The 24486-nt window shown below is 34.1% G+C and overlaps 1 protein-coding gene across 1 annotated transcript; it reads left to right on the forward strand.

Moving 5' to 3' along the window:
• Nucleotides 1–1036: 1036 nt before the first annotated feature.
• Nucleotides 1037–21620, forward strand: LOC111089508 (transient receptor potential cation channel subfamily M member 1-like). The gene is made up of 10 exons (XM_022402146.1): nucleotides 1037–1389; nucleotides 3084–3228; nucleotides 5968–6108; nucleotides 8488–8568; nucleotides 9372–9515; nucleotides 9688–9816; nucleotides 10542–10820; nucleotides 13401–13575; nucleotides 14540–14675; nucleotides 20234–21620. The coding sequence occupies exons 1-10, from the start codon at nucleotides 1220–1222 to the stop codon at nucleotides 20694–20696; spliced, it is 1863 nt and encodes a 620-aa protein (XP_022257854.1). The 5' UTR covers nucleotides 1037–1219; the 3' UTR covers nucleotides 20697–21620.
• The last annotated feature ends 2866 nt before the right edge of the window (nucleotides 21621–24486 follow it).

A 24486-nucleotide genomic window follows, 5' to 3' on the forward strand; every position in this document is an offset into this window, starting at 1 on the left:
CATCTAACAATACCTAGTCATCAAACAATACCTAGTCATCTAACAAAAACTAGCTCTTTAACAATACCTAGTCATCAAACAATACCTAGTCATCTAATAATACCTAGCCCTCTAACAATACCTAGTCATCTAACAATACCTAGTCATCAAACAATACCTAGCCCTCTAACAATACCTAGTCATCTAACAATACCTACACTTCTAACAATATCTAGCCCTCTAACAATACCTAGCCCTCTAACAATACCTAGTCATCAAACAATACCTAGTCATCTAATAATACCTAGCCCTCTAACAATACCTAGTCATCTAACAATACCTACACTTCTAACAATATCTAGCCCTCTAACAATACCTAGCCCTCTAACAATACCTAGTCATCTAATAATACCTACCCCTCTAATAATACCTAGCCCTCTAACAATACCTAGTCATCTAACAATACCTAATCATCTAATAATACCTAGCCCTCTAACAATACCTAGTCATCTAACAATACATATAGTCGTCTGATAATAATTGGTACCACTTAGGTGAAGGACACAGTCATCGAAAGGAGCAACTACGACTTGCTCTAAAATGGAACCGAGTGGATTTGGCAAGAAGGCTTTTCACCAGTCACATCCACATCCCTCCCGAATCTCTGGAGGAATTCATGACTGAGGCTCTGGTGATGAACAGAGTAGAGTTTGTCAAGCTTTTATTAATGAATGGTGTGGTGATGAAGAATTACCTGACAGTCGGTCGTCTCAGACAACTTTACAACACCTGTATCTATGTACGAAAATGTTTATTATTTGTATATTTACAGTTTCTACCAGTAGTTGTATTGTACCAATAAAGAAGATAATTTATTATAATCCAAACTTATTGACGGTTTTAAATTTGATATAATTTGTTTATAATATAAATATTTGTTAATTATTTTCTAATTATGTGTTTCAACTCTGACCAGTAGGTGGAGTGACGTAATCATTGATTGTTCTAGCTTAATTGTTAGGTTTTCGCTTTTTCTAGAATGAAATATTAAGTAAGTTTGTATATAGGATGAGGATGGAATACAGTAGCTCCATATTACTAAACCTGTGAGAAAGTCAGTTCATTAATAATTAGTGGTGTCCAGAGTACATTTCAATCTCATCTTCAGGATCCAAAGAACCCTTTGTTACACCTGTCGGAAATTCTTCTATCTTTATCCAAATGTAATGGAAGAAACATCATGCTTTGGGATATACACCTTCTTTTGCGACATCTGGTAAGGAGACACAAATGTTACCATTACAACGACAAGCCCGAACAAAATTGTGAACTGTCCTTTCTGGTGGGTTCAGACGAACATTTCGATAAACCTTTTCGTGAGCTATTTTTATGGGCGGTGCTGATGTTGAGGTAAGTACAATTCGCATCTTCAACTTCTATATTGAAAATTTTACAGTGACACCGATAATTGATGATTTAGGAAAAGTTTAAAGTGATACTTAGATTTGAGGCTTTAGGAAAAGTTTACAGTGACACTAAGAGTTGAGGCTTTAGGAAAAGTTTACAGTGACACTAAGAGTTGAGGCTTTAGGAAAAGTTTACAGTGACACTAAGAGTTGAGGCTTTAGGAAAAAGTTTACAGTGATACTAAGAGTTGAGGCTTTAGGAAAAATTTACAGTGACACTGAGAGTTGAGGCTTTGAGATATTTTACGCGAACTTCTCTATAAAGAATGCTGTAAAACGGCTTGATGAGCTCTGGTATTGGGCGAAAAGCCTTGTCGGCACTAAATATGGCAGATGTAACATGGCTGATATGCTGCAACATATTCTCTCTTGCTTTCACTCGTGGATTTTTAGAATTCGTAGTGTATTATGGTAAAGCTACTAAGAATATTTGCAGCCGTATATAATTTTGACGTACTGACCGCCAGGTAGCAGCACCATGCTAACAGATTGCCTGCCACTCTTATAACATGCTCATAGTTTAAACTACGAGTAATATTTTGTGGTACCGCTCACATTAGAATCCGGCTCTCCAACTCCGATATCGAGAACGCTACCACGGAGTCTACCCGAGCTCCGACTGTAGAACTACGTACATAGCGTCAAGCAATAACGATGTAAATGGCACTGACGAATGTTTAGAGTTTAAAATTAGTGTAGTGTATGTATTAAATGTTGTTCTAATTGTTTGTACACTGGAGTATTTCTTTCAGACGGACGTCATCATGATTTTCTATCGAAATTGAGGAACATATTTTAACCCATATATCTGAGCTTTGGCGTCTGGGAGAAATTGACTTTCACTTCAAAATATCTTAAAGTATAAATTTTATAAGACTCTTTTAATATTAAGATTTTAAATGCCAAAAGCCTGCGAAGCAATGAAACTAATAGGTACATAATAATATTGATAGAAATCACACTAGACAGCAGACGTTTCATTCAGGTTACATTCATCTTCATTAATCCGTTATGTATTTCAACTAGATGCACATTCATCTTCATTAATCGGTTATGTATTTCAACTAGATGCACATTTATCTTCATTAATCCGTTATATATATTTCAACGAGATGCGCATAAAAATAATATTTTTAGTCTATTAATTTTGTTTGTTGCATATTAAGTGCCCAAGAGGACTTTCGTTTAATAGCAGAACTCGTCAACTAAGATATTTTTACATCCCTCAAATTTGGAATTCGTAATGGACTACTTAAGACGAATGGAGGAAATAAACACCTTTTTTTTCTTCAAATCACTAATATCAGATCTAGGGGTTGTAATAAATCTTCTCTTTAATAATCCGAGTCGTATGTGTATCTCGGCATGTCATATATTATTGATTGACAAATAAAATTGTATGTTTACCAAAGGATTCTCAGCTTTTAAACCTTGTAGCAAACGTCCACAATAGTAGTTTATCTTTAAAAACAACAACTTATATTTAAGCTACTTTGCTCCTAACTGACATCTATAAATTGATATTTTTATAAGCACTTAAATTATTTTAACAAAGCCTAGTCAAACTGAGATTCTACTGTTTACTATATTTGATTTATTTCTAAGTTATATTTATTATTTTTGTAACCGATTTTTCAGGAAAGAAATGGCCATTTATTTCTGGGGTGAGGCACACGAAGCGTTGAACTTGGCGTTAGCTGCTACATCTATCTATTGGCATCTAAGAAACTCGACGAGTATTCACGCTGATCTCATCCTGAACAAACTAGTGTTGTTGAAAAGTGTGAGTTTTAATGGTCAGAATGATTACACTGAACAAAATAATGAAAGGTAGTAATTACTTTAGGATAAAACTTTTTTTTTTCGAGAATCAGGATTTAGGGTTTCGCAGAAACCCGTGAATAATTTGTTAGAAATAAAAACACTTATTTCATGAATCAGGAACCAAATTTTTATATCATAACTAATCAAAATGGCAATATTTTGCTACTTGCATACACTTTTTCTCCAAAAGTCATGTAGTCACAGAAGGAAGTCCAAGTGACCACTATCCAAGTGCGGCGTACCGCCATCCTTGGTCTAAATAACAACCACTTCTACTTCCGATTTGTGCCCCCCCCCCAGTGGCACAGCGGTGTGTCTGCGTACTTACAACGCTAGAAACCGGGTTTCGATACCCGTGGTGAGCAGAGCACAGATAGCCTATTGTGTAGTTTTGGGCTTAACTACAATCAAATAAACTTCCGAAGCGTGTACTCTTCTGGTTGTTATTTCAAAAGCTAAGCCAATTGATGTATATGTATTTGTAAATATATTTGCACACACACACACACACACACATATATATATATATATATATTATATATATATTTGTAAATATAGATGTAGATATATTTTAAACAGTTAAGAACTCTGAGTGAGATATTCTTGAGGAGTTGTTAAAAAATGGAAAATTTTCAAATATATTCTGTCTGATAATACTGTCTTTCAAACAACGTTGATAGTTTTACTTTGAAATCAAGTAAGAGTCATAAGTGGTTTGTGATAAGGGCCTAGAATATTGGAACAACACTTTGGAATGCTGAACAAAAAGCTCTATCGTGGATGACGGATATCCATAGGCATTTAGAAGTCCAGACGTTTCACGGCTGTGGTTCGCACACACACACAAATCAGAATTTAGCACATTACACATTATTTTATAGCTGACACAAACACACACATATTCCCGTATCTGGCTCTCAGTGTATATTAATCCATGGCTGAAACATAATAACGGCTGTATTGTCACACAGCCTGCTTCCTGCCCCCACTTTAAACTATCACTTCGGCAATGAGTGAAGGGCTATCCTCTCGTTCTTAATGTTTTCTTAATAATATATGTGTTTCAAGATTTGCACATGAAAAACTTCTTATTCTTGAGTTGTAAAGAAAAAATCCAAAAATTCTATTAGTGTATTTTCGTCATGGCAACAAATATATTTTATGTTATAAACGCTTTTAATCTTTTGTAGTTTCCCTAATTTTGAGCTGACATACTAGAGGTAAGGCAGCTACTCAACAGCAATCACCGCCATCTTTTGGGCTAATCATGAATTATTGAATAGTAGGAATTGATCGTCATTCTTATAACGCACACACGGCCTCAAAGTGCGAAGCGAGTTTTTGCTGCAACGGGTCGTGAACCATGAATTTCAGATTCACAGCCCGATCACGCTAACCACTAGGCCTCGCCTGCCCCAAAACGGCATACATCTAACACAAGTAAACTTAAATAATAATAATAAAGACGTATCAAATATTTTCATCGTGAATACATTTTTTTAAATATTTTTAAAAACATCTATAAAGTAATCAGAGGTATAATTGAGTAATTCTCGTTATTTTTCATGGTGGACAACTAATAAAATATATTTCCTAGTACCCTATTGGTGTGTTTAGGTGATCACTTCTAGTTGAACTTGGTGTTCTATGGTTCGTATTTGTAATCACGTTTATTTTCCAGCGTTATTTAGCAATCTACTAAATGTGGGATTGTTTCTTCTTTGTAGAAGTGGATAAAAGCTTGAATTGTGGCATGTGTTTTAAAGTTACAGACTCAATAATCGAAAAACATAACACAGTCATCTGTTAGTTTAATCTGTACACAGAATAATGAACTTGAATTACAACAACAGCAAAACATGTGGTTGTAGTAAATACGTTCGGAAAATGAATGTTAAAATCAAAATTAACTTGTGCTTATAATAGTGTCATTCACCTAAGGTTAATATATATATATATATATATACACAAAGGAATGTATATATATATATATATAATCGAACCTGGATTTTAGCATTACATGTCCGTAAACTTACTTTTATTCCACTAATGCACAGGAATGAGTTTTCATAATTACAAAATAAATGTTATTTAAACCCACTAGTTTTACCCGTAGTTATACAATGAGTGGTAGAGGCCAGTAATATTTTACTTTAAATGAGACCGAATTGTCGCAATAACAAAACAACCCTTCGATTCGAAAATGAAAAAGTAAGCTTTTAGATTAGTGATTTCTTTCTAATTAGATAGTAAGACCAGCGAGTTTTACATCATTTGAAAAAATAAAATTTTATATTTCAGTAACAGTTTATTAGGTTATACGTTATTATTCTTTACACTCTATCAGTGTATATTTTATCACAACTTACAGCTTTTGTAGTAAGGAAGAATATTTTTCAAATAGGTACGACGTTTCGATTATTGGCTCGATCATTCTCAAGTACACAAGAATGCTCGCATCAGTGATCGAAACGTTGTCCCTGTTCTTTGATAGACTGTTTAGACAGAGTATTCTACAACAAGCAGTTGCCGTCCATTCATCAAAGTTTGATCGTTGTACCTGTTTTTAAAATATTTCGTCTTACTGTAACACCTGTAACTTCTGATAAAATAATACTAATAATCAGTTAAGTAAACTGAAAACGAAACTATTAATGTATGTTTTTGTTTAAGCTGCTTTTTTTTTCTGCTCGTGAAGGACTTCGAACAAATAGCGATTGAACATCTTAACATATGTTATTCCATGAACCGAGAAAAAGCTGTCGAACTGATTGAACACCCAAACTGCTACTGGGGAAACATGACCGCTTTAAATATCGCTTTATCCTCTAATGATCTCGTAAGTTGATATTCTTAAGTCCAAGTTAGTTAATGTCATGATATTTTTGGTTAGTGTTATTAAATCCTTTAGTGACATTATTGTACAACAATCTTATTAGTTTAATGAAAGTCTAACGATTTTTAGACATAATGGCATTAACGTTTAAGAAGTTAATTAGTTAAAGTCATTTCAGTCCGAGGATTTTTGTAGTTAAAGTCCGACGATATTGTAAGTTAATGTCATTAAAATGTGACAATCATGGTAGTTAATGTCAAGAAAGTCTAACAGGCTTGATGGTCAATGTCATTAAAGACCAACAATTTAGTTAATTATAATATCATTGAAAGAGTTAAAGTTATAAAGATGCGACGATATTGTTAAATAATGTCATTAAAATCCAACAATTTTATAAGTTAATATATATCATATATTGCAACGGTCTTGTAAGTTAATGACTTTACATTACAACGATTTTATAACTTAATGTCATTATAGTACAATGATTTTATAAGTTACTGTCATTATAATATAATGATTGTGTAAGTTAATGTCATTATATCCGACGAAAGTTAATATTACTTAAAATCCACAGACTGATTACGTAATTGTTAATTAATTACAAAGTTCAAGTGTCAGTTGTTGTTGTTTTTTGTAAAGAATATAAAGACTGAGGTTTTATCATCAAGTAATAGACTTTATGAGTAATTTTTGTTAAAACTTCGCAAAATATTAAAATAATTTTTGAAAGCCCAAGTAATCAATTAATCACATTCGCAGATTCTAAGATTGGACTCTATGGTTTGTCACATTAAAGTTGGACTCTATAGTTTGTCACATTAAACTTGGACTCTGTGGTTTGTCACATTAAACTTGGACTCTATGGTTTGTCACATTAAACTTGGACTCTATGGTTTGTCACATTAGACTTGGACTCTATGGTTTGTTACAGTAAAGTTGGACTTTACGGTTTGTCACATTAAAGTTGGACTCTATGGTTTGTCACATTAAAGTTGGACTCTATGGTTTGTCACATTAAACTTGGACTATGTGGATTGCCACATTAAAGTTGGACTCTATAGTTTGTCACATTAAACTTGGACTCTATGGTTTGTCACATTAAACTTGAACTCTGTGGTTTGTCACATTAAAATTGGACTCTATGGTTTGTCACACTGAACTTGGACTCTATGGTTTGTCACATTAAAGTTAGACTCTAAGGTATGTCACATTAAACTTGGACACTATGGTTTGTCACAGTAAAGTTGGACTCTATGGTTTGTCACACTGAACTTGGACTCTATGGTTTTTCACATTAAAGTTCGACTCTAAGGTTTGTCACATTAAACTTGGACACCATGGTTTGTCACAGTAAAGTTGGACTCTATGGTTTGTCACACTGAACTTGGACTCTATGGTTTTCACATTAAAGTTCGACTCTAAGGTTTGTCACATTAAACTTGGACACCATGGTTTGTTACACTGAACTTGGACTCTATGGTTTGTCACATTAAACTTGGACTCTGTGGTTTGTCACATTAAACTTGAACTCTATGGTTTGTCACATTAAACTTGGACTCTATGGTTTGTCACATTAAACTTGGACTCTATGGTTTGTCACATTAAAGTTGGAATCTATGGTTTGTCACATTAAACTTGGACTCTATGGTTTGTCACATTAAACTTGGACTCTATAGTTTGTCACATTAAACTTGAACTCTATGGTTTGTCACATTAAACTTCGACTCTATGGTTTGTCACATTAAACTTCGACTCTATGGTTTGTCACATTAAAGTTGGAATCTATGGTTTGTCACATTAAACTTGGACTCTATGGTTTGTCACATTAAACTTCGACTCTATGGTTTGTCACAGTAAAGTTGGACTTTATGGTTTGTCACATTAAAGTTGGACTCTATGGTTTGCCACAATAAACTTGGACTCTATGGTTTACCACATTAAACTTGGACTCTATGGTTTGTCACATTAAAGTTGGACTCCATGATTTGTCACGTTACAGTTAGACTCTATGGTTTGTCACACTGAACTTGGATTCTATGGTTTGTCACATTAAACTTAAACTCTTTGGTTTGTCACTCTGAACTTGGATTCTATGGTTTGTCACATTAAACTTGGACTCTGTGATTTGTTACATTAAACTTGGACTCTATGGTTTGTCACATTAAACTTGGACTCTATGGTTTGTCACATTATGTAATAACCTAGAGAGTTGAATATCTTTATAATCACATAAATTGAACATGAATAACTATGTTTAAAAAAAACATTTTTAGGTGTATCGTGCGATTTGTTTTGTCGCAAGACGCCTAAAAAATCGGATAACTTTATCTTAGCTCTTCTTTTCCACGTTTATTTATAATACACATTTTCTTATTGAAGGAATTTATTTCAAGCCCATGTTGTCAACATTCCATTACTCAGACCTGGATGGGCGGATTAGCCACTGTTTCTTGGTGGAAGGTACGCGTTTTTTACATATCTTAAATTCTTCTCCTTAACTTCAAAAATTTAGAAGATTCGTTAGCGGACACTTGTTTATCTTAAAAGCTTAGAGATAATTAAAAATTCTGGGTTTCCATTAGTCTCCTTATATTTAAGGTTTTTGTTTTGTGAGAATTCTGTTGAAATGTGTTAAAACAATTGGAAGGCACAATGAAATTGTATGATGAAAAGACCCTAAGACTAAAATTCACTAAGAACCATAATTTACACATTTAAAAACAAAATAATAATTGATTATACTTTTCAGTTTGTTGTGAACGTAATTTAAATTTTTGAATGAGATAAATCAGTAATTTCTAGAGAGAATAAACTACCACTATATATTTTAAATAATCTGGTTGGTTCTGTAAAGTATAGGTCTGTTCCGAATAATATGGTTGCGATTAAAGTGGGTTACTATCTATTGTCAATTTCTTACTTGGTGGGGTTTGTTGGTGTATATTGACAAAAAGTCATGATATCTAATCAAAAACACCTTAGGTGTGAAAAAAAAAGTGCGCCCAAAAAAGAATTGAGCGTACAACTTGAAGGAATGAAATCAAATTTGTCGGCCAAACTGGTAGCTACACTTATATCATTGATAAGAATTTTACAGCAAATATTCATACATTAGTTAGCTAGTTATATATAAACATACATACCCAATTTTCTTTCACAAATTTATATATATATGTGTGTGTATGTATGTATATATGTATATATATATGAGTGTATTTAGATGTCCGTTATATTAAGTATTTTTAGTGGAACATTACTTTTAGGTAAACGTGGCCCTTTTCAATCCATTTCTTATATGGACTTACTTGAAGTTCCGGAACGACAAAACTACAGAGAAACCCCCTGGGTTCTTCAACAAAGCTCGAATTTTCTACACAGCACCGATAACAAAATTTTTCTACGATTTAGTAAGTAGAAAAACGTTAGCATTCCTTTATAATCTGTTTTTTTATTATGTAAGTAGATACAAGAGTTATTAAAAATATACAGTTTTTCAGATTTTGTGAATATTTACTTATCCACGGGCTTAGCATCTGAGAGAACAGAAAACAACTCGTCTCCTTCTTTTGTCTCTTTCAGTATTCATACATCGCCTTTCTAGGAATCTTTTCCTACGTGGTTCTGTTTGAGTTTTACGAAACTGTTGGTTTCTTCGAGTTTTTACTGCATATCTGGATTCTTGCCTTGGCTTTAGAAGAAGTCAGAGAGGTATATTGTGATCAACTGTTTCTGTTTTAAAAAAATTGTACAACGAAACCACTCTTATGTTAATATACTATGAGGTTTATAGCATGACTTTTATTAACTCAGATTAAGAAACAAAGTCTGAACAAAAACTAGTTTGTGGAACTTATTTTTATAGACTCCCCTTGCCTTTCTGTTTGATCTTGAGAGGACCTTTCGGGTTCCTTGTAGAGTCTTTCATCACGATCATTTTAGGATTACCATTTCAAGCATCGTCTGCTTTTCAACCCAGCTAGTTGAAAAAAAATCATCCAGAAGGAATTTCATATAAAACTAATTTTTGAAAAGTCGTTACAGTTAGTGTTACTAAAATCAAAGTTGTAATTTTCTCATGGAAGCATTATTATAATTAACCCACATAGCCCCGTACAGTATGCATTTTAATCTTAATATATTACTTTTTCATTTTAAAATGCCCTCCCCCCCCCCCAGTGGCACAGCAGTATGTCTGCGGACTTACAACTCTAGAAATTGGGTTTCGATACCCGTGATGGGTAAAGCACATATAGTTCATTGTGTAACTTTGTGCTTAATTACAAACAAACAAATCATTTCAAATTGTGATTCTAAAAATACTGAATGCAAATTAATAAACAAAAAAATAATAATTATTTATTTGGACTAGATTTAATACATAAATAACCAATTAAAAAACAAATTTAATTTATTATTTTTTTATTTCTCACCAGATCGTGACCTATCCTTCGGAACGGAAGTTACAAAAACCCAGAGAATGGTTTCAAGAATATTTTTGGAATAAAGTGGACGCTGTTTGTATGGTCTTGTCTCTTGTTGGAGTCTTGTTAAGAACCATCCAACAAGTTATAGGTAGCAATCAGTTATGGGTGCGTGTTGAAGATATCCACCTTGTGATGACTATCAGTTGTACCTTATGTTCCGTTCGCCTGTTCAAGAGCTACATGGTCAGTCTTAGTTTTGGACCCAAGCTAGTCATGATAAAACGCATGGTGAGTTGTTTGATGGACACCTAAACAGTTTTTAGATAAATGTTTTAACGTGTTTAAAAACACTTGAACGTATATTGTTCTTTTCAACCCGCCTATAGAAATCACTACAAATACCTTTAAGTCACTTTCAAAGAGGGAAAGTGAAAACTACTGAAATTATTTTTTATCAGAATCTTATGTAATAATCTATGTTATAAAACATTATCACCTCAATGAACTGAACAAAACTCAATATTGCCTTCTCATAAATGGACAAACCTGTAAATTAATCATCTTAATCGCATGAAAATTCATTCCTAGATTTATATCAAAACTGATCAATCCTGCAATGATTTATTCTCGTTTTATTATCGCCCAGTGAAAATTAAGTAGATTTCGAAATAAAAGTGGTAGTAAAGGCCTACCTTACAAATAGCCAATACTGTACACTCTGTTGATGTGGTATCAGAATAAACTACAACTGGTGAAGCCTCAAGTTCAAAGAAAAAGAGTGGTATGAAGATCATCATAAGCGATCTGAACCGCTATTTTTGGGAAATGAAACAGGAAGGGAACAGTATCTGGTATACACCAAAGTTCTTTGCTGGACGCCAGCAGTTGTTAATAAATGTAACTGAATAATACGACTTCTGTAAACTGTTATAACATGGTAAAGCTGCTGTTTATTACATCAGCAAAACATGTGCTAGCAAATGCAATGATTGCAGCTTGTGAATTTGAGAACAGTTACGACAGATGACTGGATCAGATGAGTCATCCTTTTTTCTGTCAAAATAGACACACGTAGTAATGAGTTCAAGACAGCATAAACCACGAGTGCTTGGCTTCAACTGGCACATACTTAGTTGATTGGTATGAGTTTAAACAATTATTACACTGAAAGGCAGGATAACATCTATTACAGAAAGATTATGCCATTGATAATGGTGTATTTCAAAATTGTACAAACCTTAAGGGCAAGAGTTTTTGTAAACTAATTTATCGAACATGGATAAACATTTATTAATAATCGTTGTCATGGTTAGCAGCCTATATGATCACCTAAACCTAATTATTAATTAGTTACTATTTTTATTTTATTAACAATATTAAATTACTAGCTACTAATTGCTAACTAGTTTATATCCTATGTTTTAGCTACTAATCTGCTGGTGTCTTCACTAAAATATGTTGATGATTAGTAGCGTGGCCACGCACAGTGTAGACAAGACTTTAAAATTCACGACCCAACTGAACCAACAAAAGTCAGTGATACAATTTACAATGGAAAAGGAAGAAGACAAAAACTCCCATTCCTAGACGTAGTGTTTACCAAGACACATAACTCATGTAACAAGGAATTTACAGGAAACCTGCGGATACAGTAAATACCTCGACTGTAACTAAAACCACCTTAACGGCGAGAAAACTACAGACACAATACAATTGTAGTTATTGGACAACAGACCACCAAAAGAGCCTTTGGAGAGCAATAACATTATTTAAAACATCTCTTGTGCATATGGATTCCAATATCTTTCCAAACAAAACGACTGGCAAAAGTTAACATTCAGGAGCATTAAATCCATAAAAGACTGTAATAACAATCTAACTGCGATAGTCCATTTTTCCACAGAAGACTATACAATAAAATGGAATAATGTAAAATTACGGGGCATGAACGAGAAGAAAAATGAGTCTCCTACTGATAACACACCCAGTCAACTTGGTGCAGATTCAGTAAAACTGTATACCCCATCTTGAAAATATTCAAATTCTAATTGGAGGCACCCAAGAAGATTGGATAGCACACCAACTTTTCTGTCAATTTTTGATTTGGAACACTCGAAGCCTTGTGCAAATTTATACCTGGGTGTTGATTTCTCTAGCAGGGTCCGATCAAAGAAACTTGTATCTGTTTCTAGTTATACATTTCTTGGAATATTTTTATTCAGCGAGTTTGCTGGATATAAGAGAAATTTCTACTGTATACGGAAGGAAACTAAACATTCTGCCCTCACTCTTCTATTGGATATTTCCTATCAGACGTTCTTAATGAAACTTATAACCTTTTTTTCTGTATCATAATATTTCTGGACAGAAAGATATGGTGGGGCATAATATGGTTGCCTCTCATAATCTTTAACACATATATACAATAGTATTTTATTTTCAATAAGCTGATTTGAAGAGTGAATGGATGAGCTTCTCGTATAGTATAAAGGAACCACTTTAACCTTCTCAAAGGGTATATTGTATCAGAAATACTAAAGTCTAAAATAACCACTTTAACCTCTCAAAGGGTATATTGTATCAGAAATACTAAAGTCTAAAGGAACCATTTTAACCTTCTCAAATGGTGTATTGTATCAGAAATACTAAAGTCTAAAAGAACCACTTTAACCTTCTCAAAGGGTATATTGTATCAGAAATACTAAAGTCTAAAGGAACCATTTTAACCTTCTCAAAGGGTATATTGTATCAGAAATACTAAAGTCTAAAAGAACCACTTTAACCTTCTCAAAGGATATATTGTATCAGAAATACTAAAGTCTAAAAGACACCTGTTGTATAAATAATTATATTTCTCTACCATCACAGCTTGTGGAAGTCGTCTTGTTTCTCCTCATCCTATTCATCTTCATTCTGAGCTATGGTGTAGCTAGTCAAGCTCTTCTTAAAAGAAATCGTCAACCTTTTATGGGAATATTTAGGGAAGTCTTCTATTTACCCTACTGGCAACTGTACGGAGAACTGAACCTGGATAGGCTTGAAGGTAAAGTAGTTTTTGATTTTTTTTTACTGAAAGCATAATCTAGACAAGATTAGAGTTATATTAATTAATATTAATAGGCTTGATAACCTTCAATGATAACGTATTTGAGATAAAATTGTAGATTAACGATGAGCTCGGTTTGAATTCTTAAGCCCGAGTATCTCCGTGTTTTTTTAGCTTCGGGTCCTGCCCGACCTGAGGAAGAAGAAAACTCTATTCGTTTGACTACTTCCATTTCGAACATAAGTATTTTTTTATGTTTGGTTATGTTTATATATATATATAAAACTGTAAAGAGTAGGTTTGGTCCTGTCGACTCCAAGTTTATTGAAACAAAGTTATGATCGGACTTGGCTGACTCATCTCCTTACAACACATAGTTGGTTTCATTGATAACATATGTTATAGACAAGTCTGAAAGTATTCTTATTGAATTAATAAAACAGATACACTTATATATATATATGTACATGATTTCATAGCTAATGTAAGTTAAGTATAATTATTCTATAAATCAGTCAAGGAAAAATCTAAGATACAAGTCTGTTCAAGAAAAGTTTAATCATAAAACTTTTATCATTCTAAACAATTATCATGTCCTACAACAAAATCCCTGGTATTTCGTCCTGCTTAAAAATAAGAACCTTAAACCCCTTATCTCCCGAATGAAGACTCACTCGAAAGTATTTTTGCACATAAAGACTAGAATATCAATACCACCCTATTTGACCCATCCTGAGGAGTAATTATTTAACAATATTTATACAATATACATTATAGCACTACTTGATATGTTATCCGATCATAATGTATTTTATTTATTTATCATAAAATGCTCCTGCCCCCCTTTCTCCCCAAACGTTAGGATAACCTAACTACGTAACCGTTGTGTGTTATACTTTTAATAACGTAATAAGTATGGAAATAAGAATATATAAAGACATCTCACGTTTTACTTTTCAAGATTTTTACTTGAACTGCTCGCGCGAAGAAAGCAGATGCAACGAAAGTCCTAACGCCTGGTTGGTTCCGATCATGCTGGGTGTGTACATGTTGCTTGGAAATGTTCTTCTTATCAACCTGCTAATAGCCGTTTTCAGGTAAGAAACAACCCTCATAAAGGGTTCTTATTTGAATAGTGAAATTTATTGCTGGGTGTGTACATGTTGCTTGGAAATGTTCTTCTTATCAACCTGCTAATAGCCGTTTTCAGGTAAGAAACAACCTCATAAAGGGTTCTTATTTGAATAGTGAAATTTATTGCTAGGGTGTGAACATGTTGCTTGGAAATGTTCTTCTTATCAACCTGCTAATAGCCGTTTTCAGGTAAGAAACAACCTCATAAAGGGTTCTTATTTGAATAGTGAAATTTATTGATGGGTGTGAACATGTTCTTATAAACCTGCTAACAGCCATTTTCAGGTAAAAAACAACCCTAATTATAGCTAATTAAATACACTCTTCTTACGTTCTTGCTCATATATAGCTAAAAATCGGGTTTCAACACCAGCTGTTGGCAGAGCACGGATACCCCATTAAGTAACTTTGCGCTTAACAACAAACATACAACATTTTCTTACTTGTACATATTAGAATACATTGTTTCATCAGTTGTGTACCCTTGCTGTTCACGATAGTTTCTGACCGTAAACCCAATAGTATCTCACGAGGTTAGATCAACTTTGGATATTTAGGTTAGTGCTAAACACATGTATTAAACTAACAATGCTAAACAATTTTTATAATAAAAGTATAATAATACTAACAATTAAAATTAAAAATAAGAAAATTAGATATATTAATCATCCTAACCTATCCTGTTAATGAAAGTAACAATAACGAAATAATAGAGTATATCTTACTTATGGAATATATAAATACGATCTGTTGGTATTAAGTATAGTTGTAGATTTAATGTTTACTGAACAACGTAACGTCAACATAACCATGCATAAGCAGAACTTTTCACAAACCTCCTTAAAAATGTCTTTTAAAGAGTTCCCGTTGTGTAACTTTAGAGGAGAGTAGCATCTGAGATAAATTGCTACAACACATATTTAAGCGTATAGTCAGGTAGCATGATATTATGAAGAGTACAGCCAAAGATGCAAAATAATGAAACACATTCAATGAATACCTGAATCAAACAATAAATATTCTGTATATATATTCTATAAGTCTTCTATATACACCAATATGAACTACAGAAATTAAATAATCAGATTATATAACTTGCGTTGTTTGTGTTCGGTTTTCGAATCCTGTAATCCATTATAAGCTACGCACCCTAAACTTATCACACACTAATTCGATGACGAGGAACCCACTTTGAGACTAATAATGGCTGGAGACGGCTTAAATGGGTAATGAAGAAAAACTTTAATATAAGTTTAACATGACAGCAAATGTACAACGTTTCGACAAGGTTTTGTCATCATCAGGTACCGTCTCCAGCCATTATTATCACACACTATATGCACTAGAGAAAACGTCGATGCAGAGATTGCACACTTAACTCAATGCTTTACTAACATAAAGCAATTTTCTACTACAGTAGTTACAGAAACTATTAATAAATTAAAAAACACACCAAAAATACAGACAAGACACGTTTAACAAACAAACTCAAAAAATACTCTACAAAAACAAAGGACACCTAATTCCATATATAGAGAGTATTAGCACACCTATCAGAAATTTGTAAAAGACTTGCACATAAATATAACTTCAATATAACGACTAGATTCATTTTCACCCCTGGAATAAAAATTAAAACACATGTTAAGAAAATTATATAACGATCTCACTCCACTAGGAAACATGTACAAAACAAAGTGTAACAATTGCCCAGCCTTTCACATATTTGAAAAAGGACGTAACTTGGATATCAGATTAAAAGAACGCCAAAAACCCCTTTCGAAGTTCATGAACATATGAACAAAAGCAACCACAGTTTTTCTGAACGGAATGTTACCATACTGCCATTAACAGAAGAAATATCAGAGAAGCTTTATTAATATAATCAAACAATCCCACAATTAACAAATACCCAATAACGTCTCTATATATCCTTGATATTCCCAGATATTCCTAATCTTATGCAAATATTTCGTATAATATATTCCAAAATTTTCGTATTTATTCACTTTTTTTTCTGTTCAGCCATAATTAAATAACCTGTAAGTTCACGCGGATTGATATGCACAGACATAAGTAAACAACCATCAGTTTTAGAATTTAAATACATTGTTAGATCATTGAATGTTTATCTAAGTACTAAAACCTGTGTACTGAGAATGACTGCACCAGTAATTGAAACGTTGTACATGTTCTAAAATGTATTCTTTTCACTGTAAAAGCTGTAAGTAATAATGAAATAATGTTTATAATCATTATGTAAACTGAACACGAAACTATTAAAGTCTTGTAATGTTGAACACATTTTATTGTATCCAATAAGCTGTGAGTTATAAACATTGTAACATAACTTATTTAGGATGTTTATATTTGAAAATGGAAAGTTTGTATCTACAAAGTTGAAATTGTCTGTTTTAATGAAGGCTTTGAACTTGAATGTTTGATTAACGATGTTGCTATCGAAATCCAGATAGCGTGTTTTGTTTTTAGGGAAACAGCTTTTTCCAGATTGAGCTCCGGTGGATAAATCTGTCAAGGAAACACTGGTAATTAGGTACAAAAATGTCATCAATATATCTACAAGCGTTACTGATGTCCAAAGATTTCCTATACTCTCTCTTATCAAGATTTGTTATACATGAAAATTCTAGTTCGATTTGTTTGTTTGTTATTAAGCGCAAAGCTACATAATGGGCTATTTGCGCTATGCCCACCACGGGTATTGAAACCCAATATTCAGCGTCATAAGTCCAGAAACTTGCCGCTGAGCCACTGGGAGGCATTCCCGTTCGAATGAATATAAATCAGTGAATATAAGAAAAATTCTACAGTTTTGGTGTTACAATGATAAACTTGATGACAACTAAATAAAACGACTATTATTTTGCCCTTTCGGATTACTTTAAACTATAATACTATTAAAATACTTGAATTATGCAGACATCAAACTTCAACGAACATTCAGGGTTCGATTCCTACGGAGAACACAGCACTGATAGCCTTTTGTAAACCTTTGTGCTTAACAACAAACAAAAAGGTAAAACAAAAACAAAAAACAACACACCCACACATATATATGATAATTTAAAAACATTCACCATACCGCAGTGGTTTAAGTATACCCCGCAGCCCCCGCAATTGCGAGGGGGGGGGGAGGCTCGAGCCAAAAGGGGGCCCATAGGGCCTGGCAAATTTAAGAATTGCCGACAAGAAAAATAAATAAAAGGGCCCAATCACTATGTCTGGAGTTTTACTTGAAACGTTGAACCTAATCAGAGAATATGTTTTTCATTTTTTCAGTCACGTGTTTGAAGAAGTCAACAAACATTCTCAGGAAATCTGGAGGTACGAGATGGCTTTAATCGTGGCGGAGTTCACACGGAAACCGACACTGATTCCACCTTTCGTTATTCTGGAACATATTTACTTAGTAATTAGCTGGTTGTGTAGCAAGATCAGGAACCGTCACTGCCGCGTGGGAGACAGTAATCTGTGTGGGTTATAAATGTTATTTTTCAGTAAATCTACCTCTTCTATGATAAACTTTGTCTCGTGTGTAGATTCGTTTTTCTGTCTCATCGGTCCCGTGTTTGCTTGGAACTGCATAATTTACCTTATGATTACAACTGAATATTTTGATTTTTATTCTACGTTTTTTTGCTATTTTTTTCTAGTAAAAGATATAGAACGTTAAAACTTTTGAAGAAATGGTACTACGGTTTTACTGAATAAGAACGTAACATGATTTACCTAAAGGTAGAGTGCCGTCCAAGACAAATCAACCACCTCCTCCTTAACGAGATGTCCTCACCAACAAGTACATAACATACGTATAATCATACAACGCTTTGTAATAATGATTTTGACTACTTAACACCCTTTAATATAAGTAATGAGTATAAATATCTTTAACTTTATTGTGCTTTTATTGTAATAAATGACAATTAAAATTAAGATTTTCATTTAAGAAAATATGATTCAGCGTATTCCAAATGTGAAAACGGACAACAATGGCTTTAAAACAAAAATTTCACACTGTAACAAATAATATGATAAAGATACAATGGTCTTGGTATCTTTGAGAAAGATACATTAAATTCACATATGTCTTTGAATTATTGTGACAGCTCATTTAACATATATTTTTACTTAGTAAAATCTCAATTAAGCAAGGAAGAGGAGAACGTCGAACACCTATGTTTGTTTGAGAGAGAAGGCAGAGCCAAATTTCTGAGGAGTAGATCATCTGACGAAAATTCCGTGGAACATTTGGCAGAAATGTATAGAATAACGTAAGCAAATATACGGTTGAATATAATGAAATACACAAATAAATATTGTTCTTTTCGTTACAAGGAAACTATTTGCCAGTTTTCTGAACTCTGACAGAGAACTGGTCAAACAACAAACTGAAACAATAAATAGTCTTCCTCTGTTATTATCACTAGGGTCGAGCACAACCCAGTGACTAGCATGCCGAAGCTCCGTGGTCCGCGCCCCATTATCGCCAAGAAACAAAATTTCGTTTGGCACTTTAGGGCCTTCGGAGTGTTATAAGAGCGACGGTCAAATTCAAATGAAGTTGATGCTTATAAAGTAATTAAAAGTGGGAAGAAGAAAATACGGGAATTATATGTCAAACAACTAAAACGTTGCTGAACTATTAGGCGGAACTTTTAATTAACGTTCAGACTCTGCGTAAAAATATTATAATGTGCGTATTTGTTTAACTCAACACTTAGCAATGAGAAGCTATATAATGGCACAAAACATGACTGCAAGATGCAGAATTTTGCTAGTAAACTAAAATTGGTTTATTTTACTGACAGAGATTGTTTGTTTGAAGTTAAGTACAAAGCTACACAATGGGCTACTTGTGCTCTGCCCACCACAACATATATCGAAACCCGATTTCTAGCGTTGTACGTCCGCAGACATGCCGCTGTGCCACTGGGGGGGGGGGGATAATGAGGAACGAAAGCTTCCCGGTGTCTCGGCAGTAGGCTTGTGGGCTTATAACGCTAAACATCAGGGGTACCTCGGTGGGCACAGCTCATGTAGTCAGTTGTGTAGCTTTGTTCTTAAACTCAAACAAACAAAGTAAAGAGAAATATGTAAATAATGTTTTTTTTGAAATGTACAGTATGTTTCTCCGTATAGGATACCATGATCAGTTCCACAATTTCGATCTGCTTCAAATCCCATTAACCCAGCTGGATAAATAATAGTCTTTCGGTGTGACAAACTGTTTGATGATCATTTTGTTAAAAAATATTAATAAACATGGTTTATTTTACATTTCAATTTAAAACCCCAGAAAATAAGCAGATTATAAGGCTTAAGCCTATTTTTTCTTTGTAAAAAACCACAAAACTGTGCGTCCAATCAAACTCTATACTTACGTTTATGTTCCTTTTACATTTTCAGTCTTCATTGCGTGTTTTGTTATTGAACAAACCAAAATATTCATAGCCTTGTGATCTCTTATTCTATTTAATTAGCTCTTTTTTTTTCTCAATAGAACTGATGACATAAAGAATTCGATCAATGAGATAAAGGATGCTATTCACGCTCGAGCTGTGTCTCAAGCACCTATTCCATTTCGGCGCGAGACAGCTTTCCTGTCGACTGCTCCAAAGCCGACGCTTCGCAGTAAACCTACACCTGTACAACGTGGATCATCAGAAGAGAATAGTTTACTATATCGCGAACTATTATGTGATGAAGAACCTAAAGATGAGGAAGATGATGATGATGATGATATACCTACAATGGAAACAGAGGAACTGCGTCCAAAATTGAGCCTAGTTGATCAAGCTCTTAATTCTAGAGTTTCTGATGAAAATGTAAATCTTTTAATGGACTTGAAGTCAGACATAGCTAACTTAGAGAGTAAACTAACTACTTTGGAGTTAACAATGGCAGACATGACTCATCATTTAGGAACTCTCAGTTCAAAGTTAAATGATATTGTTAAATCTTAGTTTTAGAATACAGTGATTTTCAACTCAGAGAAGCATAGACACGTGGGTCTTTTAGTGTGCTAAGGATTTTCACTGATGAAATATGTTTTATTCTGTTGTTTACTCTCTTTTTTTCTCTACTCAACAGCACAGGTTCAGCATATATCATATTTTTATCGTAAACAAAACAGACAAAAAATTGTTGTTGGTGTTAACCTTGATTAATGACAACTTAGAATTACTTTAAGTCCCTTTTATCCTTTATATTCGTAGGTTTCTGTGTTGTAAAGATTCCAGATTGTTTTGGAGAATATTTTAACCTGAGAGATGACTGAAATAGAAGGTAACGTATGTGATCATGTGACGAGACAATTGTGTTCAGAAAACGGAAAAATAAGTTCCTTACGAGTATGTTGTTTGAACAATTGATAATACTTTAGAAAAATCCTCGGAGCCAAATGTAAAGTCTCACTTTTAGTGGAAAATTGAAATTGAATTTTTTTTAAAATTTATAAACTCTAATTAACGACAAGAAGAAATCCTAACACACAGTGAAATGTAGGGAAAAGATAGTTTCTAGAATCGTGAATTTCGAATAGTTTTATGTGTTTGAAAACATAAGTGTTGATTTGACAGTTGTACAAACGTACATTTACATACCAATATTTAAAAGTAGATTTTACATAGTGATTACTTTTCGCCTATTGGCTTCATTTTTTGAAGTTATTTCATCATATTTTGAGGCTTCACTTAGATATAAGCACTTGATTAATTTTTTTTTTTTTTGTTAGCTCATTTCGAATTTTATAATAATTGTCTGTATTATAGCACAAGATGGTCACACATACCTAACCTGGTGTTTCAGCTTGCTCACACACACGAGCTCAATATTGTTATTATATTTGTCACACATTGTATAATGGTTTGTCCAAATGCCTACATTAGACTGGAAGTGTATAAATTATCTATCTAAATAAATGATGGTGTTTTCAATGCTGCTGTATTTTTTTTTGTCCGAAGAAAAGAAGAAGCCCCCTCAGTAGCACAGCGGTATGTTTGCGGACTTACAACGCTGGACACCGGGTTTCGATACTCGTGGTGGGCAGAGCATAGATAGCCCATTGTGTAGCTTTGTGCTTAACTACAAACAAAGAAAAGTTAACAATTTAACATGATAATAATACGTTAGGACATAACGCTTGTTTTGTTTGTTTGTTTTTAACTTCGCGCAAAGTTACACGAGGGCTATCTGCGCTAGCCGTTCCTAATTTAGCAGTGTAAGACTAGAGGGTAGGCAGCTAGTCATCACCACCCACCGCTAACTCTTGGGCTACTCTTTTACCAACGAATAGTGGGATTGACCGCCACATTATAACGCCCCCACGGCTGAAAGGGCGGGCATGTTTGGTGTGAGGGGATTCGAACCCGAGGACATAACGCATAAAAAATATTTGTTTAGAATTGATTAAAAATGCGTTCCTGGTTTGAAAGATGGTTTAGCGTACTCTTTTTTCACTTTCAAACAAATTAGCTGCGTTTTTAAATTAAATAATCAAGTGCTTCACAATTTATCAAAATATAAAAACTAAATTATATTATTTGATTAAATATCAAATGCGTACTGTCAGTGTCGTAGCCAGGACGCACACATTGACGGCACAATGACAAACTCAAAGGGCGCGAGTACATTGTAATCATTTTCAGTTTTCGTTATAAATTTTTGTTATCATTTATTGATGTTCCTTATTAATTCATAAGCGAATTCACTCATGAAAAAATCTTTGATATCCGACAACAAGAGCTTAAGTTAGGTATGAACTGGTTATTTAATCAAAACAGAAAGCACGAGTCAGTCTTAGGGAAAGATGATTGGACCCTTGTAATTAATTAAAGCAATGTATACCAAGTCCAAATTTTATTATTAAGACAACTGTAATTGTCTATTCTGAATAGAATTGAGGTCTCTCAATATCTTATGCTTCCGATCAACACTCTTACATACATCATCAAGGATGCACTTCTCAAACCCGATGAGGATCAAGTTCGCCCGTCTTTCATGAGACATCGACTGACGGAGGTCTGTAAGCACATTTGTCAGAGCATAAAAAACTCTTTCACATATTGCAGTTGATGATCCAATTATTAATGCTGTCTCATACAGTTCTGTAATGGCTGGAAAACCCTTCGATTTCAAATGGAAAAGCTGTTGCAAAACAGACACCAGGTTATGTTTGTCGTTTTTCCTCCAGTGGTCACTGATGTATTTTTTGGCAACATCAATTTGAGCCAAAACAAAGCTGTCCATTTCAAGGCAGATCAAGTCTGCGAGAAATCCCATTCGATCTTTGTCCAAGAAATGTTCTGATTCGGGATATAGTGACTCCATGGCACGAATAAGATGCGAATTTTTCTCCGAGAAACGTTCATCAAGCCCAACCAGGATACTGTCAATTAGACAGAACCACGATCGTTTGAGGTTATCATTTTCTGACAAATTGGTGTTATCTCTGTGCAGATAGTCAACGATGTAGTCTTTGAAACCAGAGTTTTCACGACGTCTTCTCTTTTCTGCAGGCTGATGGTCTTATACTGTTACGCTGTTATCATCACCTGCAGTATTTTGCAGAATCAGCTTAACTTCATCCAACAAAGTGGTAAATGTTTCATCGGTTCTCAACAAAGCAATGGATGCTCGCAAAGATGATATCAGCATCAAAGCCTGCATCAGATTGATACTGACTGATTGTAGATGAATGTTGACAGATGCTAGTATACTCAATGCTTTGTGGACAGCTACAGCATGGAACAGAAAGGGTTTCTTTTTGATCAGCTTTAACGGTCCGATTGCCTCCACAACTAATTCAGGTAAAAATGTGTTATTCTCATTTGTAGCAATGCTTGACAGAATCGTCAAGATAGCTTATGTGATCCAGTGATGACTTTCACAGTAGCTAGGTGGCCAGTCCACCGCTGTTCCAACAGTCGTTTCAGTGCTTGCCCAGTGTAGTGAACAGACACAGTTGGCTTACGTATGAAGTTGTACAGGATGTTGCAAGTGCCAAAAAAGGCTTCCACTTCAACACCTGCAGCCGAAATCGCATGCACAACTACAAGGTATAGCCGGTGGTTTAGGCAGTACACGTAGGGGACAGATCGGCTCAGTTTTTCCTGGAGAAGTTTTTGAACACCCCCAGATCGTCCCGATATCACACTAGCTCCATCATAGCATTGGCTAAGAACGTTTTCCAAACTGAAGCTATGCTCTTGAGGTATTGTTATGATGGAATCAGTCAAGGAATGTGCATCAAAACTGGAAACTTGAATAACTGCAAGTAGATGTTCAACAATATTTCCGTCTTGTAAGTACCTCACACATAAGCACAGATTTTCACGGTTGCACTTATTACGAGTTCCATCCACCTTTATTGTGTACTTATCACCAACTTCATTTCGGATTCTTTGCTGGATAGTTTCTTCACTGTTCGATGAGTGTATACAGTTCCCTTCTTGCGCAATAATTCACTTCCAACACGAATAATTTAGTGTATTCAACTATGCTCTTGTCTTGTGTACACGTTGTCTAACATTCAGTTGTAATTCTTATTCTATTAACAACCGAACGATTAACGTTGCATCGATCAAGAACAATTTATTTGGAATCTGAATAATCCACGTCAGCGGTATGCAGCCGTCGATGCGATAAAAACACAAAAGCCGAGAGCATAAGTACAAATATATTTTATTTTATAAATATTGATTTACAGCAACTATTACTTCGGGTACCTAATATTTTTATATATGAGTACATTGG

Source organism: Limulus polyphemus, unplaced genomic scaffold, assembly GCF_000517525.1.
Source record: "Limulus polyphemus unplaced genomic scaffold, Limulus_polyphemus-2.1.2 Scaffold6475, whole genome shotgun sequence".
Lineage (NCBI taxonomy): Eukaryota > Metazoa > Arthropoda > Merostomata > Xiphosura > Limulidae > Limulus > Limulus polyphemus.